Source organism: Gopherus evgoodei, chromosome 2 (genome assembly GCF_007399415.2).
Source record: "Gopherus evgoodei ecotype Sinaloan lineage chromosome 2, rGopEvg1_v1.p, whole genome shotgun sequence".
NCBI lineage: Eukaryota > Metazoa > Chordata > Testudines > Testudinidae > Gopherus > Gopherus evgoodei.
The window spans coordinates 80,317,893-80,325,204 of NC_044323.1; the positions used below are offsets into that span (position 1 = coordinate 80,317,893).

The following is a 7,312-nucleotide window of genomic DNA, read 5'->3' on the forward strand; positions in this document are numbered from 1 at the left end:
GAAATCTAGGATTCACTGTATTTCTAGTTTGTGCTTTTTAAAACAATATGTGGTGTGAAACTGGTATTTCAAGGCTACATAGCCACAGCTTGTTTTAGTTCATAGTAATTCTGGTTATTGCCTTTGTGTGGTCTGAGGTTTTTATTAATTTTTTTTAATGAGATTGCTTTTTTTCTCCTCCCAGTGTGCTCCCCCACTTGTAGTTGCTGCCAATATTGATGAAAAAACATTAAAGCGAGAAGGAGTTTGTGCTGCCAGCCTTCCTACCACTATGGGAGTAGTTGCAGGGATTCTTGTACAAAATGTTCTGAAGTAAGTTATTTGAATGAACTTCTATGACTAAACTTACAGTATCTTGTTATAAAGAATACAACAGGCTTCTTTCTGATCATTAGAGCTTCACGTCTTCAGGACTTTATAAGCTTACGAGATTGGTGATCTTTCTTTCCCAGTGACAGATCTGCCTCTCTTTCATACACACTCATGTACAAAGGCATTTGCTTAAAGGAGTTGATACCAAGATATGTGATAGGAGGGTACCTCTACACTGCAAAACAAAACCCTGTGGTAGCAAGTCTCAGAGCCTGGGTCAACTGATTCGGGTGCTGTGGGGCTAAAAATAGCAATGTAGATGTTTCTGCTTGGGCTGGAAGCTATACTCTGAAACCCGGGGGGAGGGAGGGGCACTTCAGAGCCCAGGCTCCAGCCTAAGCAGAAAAGTCTACACTGCTATTTTTTAGCTCTTTAGTGTGAGCCCGAGTTAGTTGACTCAGGCTCTGAGACTTGCTGCCACAGGTTTGTTTTTTCCCCTAGTGTAGACCAGGGGTCGGCAACCTTTCAGAAGTGGTGTGCCAAGTCTTCATTTATTCACTCTAGTTTAAGGTTTTGCGTGCCAGTAATACATGTTAACGTTTTTAGAAGGTCTCTTTCTATAAGTCTATAATATATAACTAAACTATTGTTGTATGTAAAGTAAATAAGGTTTTAAAAATGTTTAAGAGGCTTCATTAAAATATTAAATTAAAATGCAGAGACCCCCAGACCGATGGCCAGGACCCGGGCAGTGTGAGTGCCACTGAAAATGAGCTTGTGTGCCGCCTTCGGCACACGTGCCATAGTTTGCCTACCCCTGGTGTAGACATATCCTGAGTCACTGAACTTTTTGTTTTGGAGCTACCATTTTCTACAAATTGTTTCAAGTGCTCTTTCGCGATACTTGGGTTTTTTTATTCATCTTGAATTATGAAGTCTTGAAGAATGTCAAAGTAGCAGAATAACTTCTTAGTTTCCTTTGCACAAAGCATGGGAAGAGAGTTAGTCCTGCATAGTTTTTGTTCAGTGATGCAAAACAGCTATAAATATTTTTACTGTATAATAAAATTTTCTACAATATCACAAACTCCAGCTGTTCAAAGAACTGTGTCCATGAGAAAATTTTGAACAATTCTGTGTGCATAAATTTGTTTCCCTTTCCTTATTTTTAAGTCTGGAAAATAGGATTTTTGTCTCGAGTTTGTGTGTTAAAATCCTATTTTAGACAAACTTATTCTGGGGATAATTGTCCAGATGCTGTTAGGTGCAGATGCTGAATTAAAAACAATCCAAATTTTGTGAAGTAAAACAGAGGGTTGTTTTGCCTTCAGCTACACAGGTGTGCCATTGACTTTAGTATATGTTGTGTGAATTTACATAGAGGCAGAATTTGGTTCTCTAGTAATAAATATAAGAAATTAACTGTTTTTAGTGTGTGATTTCCAAGAGGTCAGGCTGGCCTAATTTTGTCCCCACTGAAGATTTTTCTTCAGTGATAGGAGAGTTAAGCTAATGTTAATTGCTTTTGAAAATTCCACCCTGACTGAATGGTATTGGACACAAGTAGGGTGGAGGGGAAGTTTGCACCATGAGACATTCTAAATGAGGAATCGGCAGCCTTTGGCATGCGGCCCATGAGGGAAGTCCACTGGCAGGCCGGAACGGTTTGTTTATCTGCAGTGTCTGCTGGCCGCAGTTCACCTTTCCAGGCCACTGGGGCTGCGGGAAGTGGTGCAGGCCAAGGGATGTGCTGGCCACTGTTTCCCACAGCCCCCATTGTCCTGGAACGGCGAACCACGGCCAGCGGGAGCTGCGATCAGCCGAACCTGCCAACACTGCGGGTAAACAAACTGTCCCGGCCTGCCAGCGGTTTTCCCTTACAGGCCGTGTGCCAAAGGTTGCCAATCCTGTTCTAAACATACCATTTCCTGGGTTTGCAATCAAGTATCAAATTTCATCCGTGATCCATCTCTCATATTTATATCTGTACAAACATAGGGCCAAATTCTCATGCAGTATAATTCACGATAGCTCCATTATCTGATAAAGCTATGCTGATTTACACCAAGTGAGGATCTACTACATAATTTCTGAAGTTGGTATAGGTAATTTAAAACCAAATGCCAGTCATTTAGGGTAACAATACAGTATCACAACTGAGGGGTACAAAATATAACATCTGGAAAAAGCATTTAGGCAATTCACTCTGGAGCTGCGAACAAGAAAATACTTTCATTTCACTGCAGTTCTCATTCTGTTTTTCCAGGTTTTTATTAAATTTTGGTACTGTGAGTTACTATCTTGGTTATAATGCGATGCAGGATTTCTTTCCAACTATGGCCATGAAGCCAAACCCATACTGCAATGACAAAAATTGCAGGAAACAGCAGGAAGCATACAAGGTAAAAATCCATCTATTAATGCATGCTGAAGGTCTGTGGTAAATAAAGCAGGTCAGTCTGTAGTGTTGACAGGCTGTTTCCTGATAGTTGCACAAACTTTGAAGTTAGATTATTTGAAATATTTTCAGAAGTATTTGTAGGTCATCTTAAAGTAAAAGGTAGGCAAAGTGACTTATGAAACTTTTTTCCTGGGCAAAGCGATAAAACAACCTAATAAAATATTTGTTGCTTAGGCCTCAATCCTGCAACCTCTTATGTATGTGCTTAACAGTGTGTAAAGATGACATTTAATGAATTTATTTAAAAAATTATGCTTTGCTTTCTGATGAATAAAGAAGATTTGAACTGTTTATTATTTTTTATATTGTATTAAAAATATCAAGAGTGTCACCTTTGCTCTTCCCTGCTTTTGCTTTAAGATTTGTGGAAGGTTTAACGATTATGTAAATTGTGGGCTCTCTTAGCCTCTTAATTAAAGAGTGTGAGTGTTGAATATTAAAAATCTTATTTTCCCCAAAATTTTCATTAGTCATTGATGTTGAATTGGGGGAAGAAATCCTTTCAGGCCTTCTTTATACATAGTAAAGGAGCATGCTGGCCTCCTAAACCCAGAGTTGTGAGTTCAATCCTTGAGGGGGCCATTTAGGGATCTGGGGCAAAAATCTCTCTGGTGATTGGTCCTGCCTTGAGCAGGGGGTTGGACTAGATGATCTCCTGAGTTCCCTTCCAACCCTGATATTCTATGGTTCTATGCCCTTTTTTAATCCTTTGCAGGTCACCCTTAAATGTTTTCTAAAAGGCCAAACTCACACAAATATTTAGACTGTCTTAACTCTCCTCAGTCTTGCAACAAAAATAACCACTAATTCATGTTTGTGTTTTGTTTATTCATGTAGTCTCTTCAGGAAAAAAAGGCTGCACAACCAAAACAAGTAGTAGTTGAACAGGAAGAAGAAATAGTTCATGAAGACAATGACTGGGGTAAGCAATCATCTCAAACTTGAATGAACACCACCAACAAAGCAAGGAATTTAACTAATCTTTATTAAACACTATCGGTTACTCACATTTTTTCACTTCTAATAAATCTGATAATTAAACTAAACCAGTTTCACGTTTTGGTTCTCAGATATTGAACAGGTGAAAATTTAATCTCAACACTACAGAAGTTTGTTTAAATAAAATGAAAATATTTTATTTAAACAAACTTCTTTAATCTTGTAAAAATATTCATTAGATTTTACAGGAACTTTTATACAGAACTCAAGTTTGGGTCTAAGTTTATCTGCATGTCCCTTTAAATAGCTGTCAACGAATATTCATTATAATCAGGTTTCTGTAACAAAATGAAAATATAAAATTACTATCAGGAAAGAAAAGTCCCTACAATGAATGACTTAGACTATGAAAGAGTACCCATAGGGGAGTTGAAAGGCCCATCCCTGGAGCCACTTAAAATATGTTGTAGGGAATCTGACTTAAAAGGTCTCTTACTGGATGTACTGTTAAAGTATTTTTTTTATTTTAATAAGCTCTGGTTGCTGCAGTTTTATCTAATGGCAATAACTCTGATCCTCTGATTACAGTTTTTTATTTAAATAATTAGTTGACATTTTGACACTTAGGTATTGAGCTGGTATCGGAGGTTTCAGAAGAGGAACTGAAGGCTGCTTCTGGTCCACTTCCTGATCTTCCAAAGGGAATTACAGTAGCATATACCATACCAAACAAGGTAATGTTAAATCATCCCTTTTATAGATTTATTTAATGACAGTTTTAGAAGGTTCTGTATTATGTGAAACTAGTCATAGAGGAAAATACTATAAATCAGTTATCTGCCATATCCTTTGGAATGTACTAAAAAGCATTCAGTTATTACATAAACTGATGAAAATACATGATAGTTATCAACTTATTACCATTTGTCCATAGTAAAACCCCATCTGTAACAATTCTAGTAAAATAATTGCACGCTTGTACATTCAATCTGAGTATATCTTACAATCAAATTATTAATGCTTGAGTTTGTACAATAAAATTATTTTAAACAATTTATTAGCTTGACACTTCTGAGAGCAACAGGAATTAATGAATTTCAGTTTCTCTATTTGTGTTGAGGTTTAAGCACACTGAGGAATTCCCCAATTGTTTAGGCAGGCAAAACCATTTTTACAAATTTTATAGAATCATAGAATGTCAGGGTTGGAAGAGACCTCAGGAGGTCATCTAGTCCAATCTCCTGCTTAAAGCAGGACCAATCCCCAACTACAAATAACTTATCTTTAAAAGAAAGATGCAGTCAAATTACCATAAACTGAAGCTCAGTCTCCGGGAAATCTGACTTCCATACTTATGCATCAAAAACTCATTTTCTTAAATCCTAATCAGAATGGAGTTTACCAGTGGATTTTGGGTCAGACATATAAAACTGTAAATGGCTATGGAATAGCTTATGTTGTAATGTTTGGGCCTGATCTTGCAAGAACTCTGCATTCTGAACTCCTTGGGTCCGTTATATCTTGTTTTATTCAGAGCAAAGAAACTAAATATTCCCCCTCCCCCCTTTTGCTAATAGGAAGAGAATGTTGTAGCTGGGGAAACAACAGTGGCAGAGTCTGAGGAAAGCCTAGAAGAACTCATGGCCAAGATGAAGAACATGTAGGCAAATGGAATATTGAATTTAACGTTTGGGATCTTGCACTAGAGCTGAATCAAGAAATAAGGTCCTGTAAGAAATTCCTTTCTTAAAACTTGAACTTTTGGTAAAACGGAACTATAAAAACTTGGAGATGGCATCTCATAACTGTATTCTGCTGTTGTCTACATACTGCTTTAAAATACAAAGTTGTACTACTGTAAGTTTTCATTTCTCATCATGCTAGGGTCCAAAATCTCTAGGGGAAAATTAAAGGTAATAGACAAACTGACACACAAAAAAGGTAAGCATCGCACATGATGTGGAATGATATTTCCACATGTTGGCAATATGGGGGAAATTAAAGGTGGAGTAACCTTATCTGGATAGAGTGGTTCAGAGGCTTGATAATGGAGTCTTTAACATGTACATTACTGCTTCAAATGTAAACCAGATTTGTGGTAGTTGTAAGCATCCAGCTGGCTACTGTTCAATGGGCTATGTTGTCTAAGTTTGTAGTGTGGCTGTACCTGTTTTGTGAGTAAATGGAAGGCTTCAATCTTTTCATAGGCCATAAATTTCACTAGAAAAATTTTAAAGGGTTGAGTGATTTGTCAGGTTGTGTCACATCCCTATTCTTTCATAAACAAGTATTTATGTATGTATTGCTTGTGTTTGATAGTGGTGTGAGTATGCAGTGTAAGGCACAAGTGTTTTCATATGAATTCTTTGTTACTGGGTCAAGGACTGAGTTGACCAAAACAGCTCCTAGCATGTTCATCACTGCAGCTGATGAGCATTTTTACTATGTAAAACACATGGCTATGACTTATCACTGAAAAAATTAACTGCACAGGAAACTTCATTCTTTGTTTACTTTTAGGTGTTTTGAGAAGACTAGTTTTTAAAAGCTAGTTATAATTCTAAAATTCATTTAGAATTATTTGGCTCGCATTTAGCTCAGGTTCTCAAACTGGGGGTTGGGGACCCCTCAGGGGGTCACAAGGTATTACATGGGGGAGTTGCAAGCTGTCAGCCTCCACCCCCAAACCCCGCTTTGCCTCCAGCATTTATAATGGTGTTAAATATATTTTAAAATTTGTAAGGGGGGGGTCGCACTCAGAGGCTTGCTGTGTGAAAGGGAGGAGGGGGCTCACCAGTACAAAAGTTTGAGACGCCTGATTTAGCTACTACTTTACATGGCTGACAGCTTTATACAAAAGCAAATATTTACAATTTTATCCTATGTACCGTTTTACAAAATAGTAATTAATACCTATATAAATTATTAGAGAGATGATGTTAGTGTATGCAAAATAGTTCTTGACTGACTGTAGTTAGCAAAGCAACTTTACAATTTGGAATGGGCAAGTGTAAAAGTGAGGTGGTGGAATCTAGACCTAACTTTGCAGATGATTGTGTACCAGTGTTTAAAACTAATTTAAAAAAGAAGCTCCCTGTGGCTGATGATGTTTTTCACCTTTGCAATTAAAGCATATTGGAATTTTAGAAGTCTAAAACGAACCATGGTATTTCTCTGACTGAGAAATCTAGTGGAAATGTCTGATTTTTTTTTGTAACTCAGTGAACAATACACTTCAATGCTGTCTATTTTTGCTAACTTTGTTCATTTATGTGGTAAGCTACAATATACTATCAACTTAAATTTTTAACAGTGAATCTTTAATAATGAGCCTTTGCTATGGGTTCTGTACCATTAAATCTCTGCTGATACACTGGAAGACACTATCAGTTTTGATGTGGAGTTCTACTGTGTTCATTAAGTTACATAGAATTTCGCTTATACCAAATATACTAACGCCTTCAATTCATGTACGAACAGGGACTTGGTAGGATATGTTTTCTACAGAAGGAGAATCAGAGAGCTGTACACCTGTTTCGGACACCATTCCAAAGAAGTCAAACATCCATCTGTTTGAAATTAGAAGATTACAATTTTTGT

General features: G+C 37.2%; 1 protein-coding gene across 7 annotated transcripts in view; it reads left to right on the top strand.

The window, feature by feature from the left end:
- UBA5 (ubiquitin like modifier activating enzyme 5) overlaps nucleotides 1-6,377 on the top strand; it is a 50,241-nt gene extending 43,864 nt beyond the window's left edge. For all 7 annotated transcript variants that reach the window (XM_030551111.1, XM_030551116.1, XM_030551117.1 and 4 more), the window contains 5 exons: nucleotides 185-312; nucleotides 2,579-2,714; nucleotides 3,611-3,695; nucleotides 4,340-4,446; nucleotides 5,290-6,377. In XM_030551111.1, coding sequence (XP_030406971.1) covers nucleotides 185-312; nucleotides 2,579-2,714; nucleotides 3,611-3,695; nucleotides 4,340-4,446; nucleotides 5,290-5,376 — 543 coding nt within the window. In that variant the 3' untranslated portion in view covers nucleotides 5,377-6,377. The remainder of the gene's footprint in view (nucleotides 1-184; nucleotides 313-2,578; nucleotides 2,715-3,610; nucleotides 3,696-4,339; nucleotides 4,447-5,289) is intronic.
- The last annotated feature ends 935 nt before the right edge of the window (nucleotides 6,378-7,312 follow it).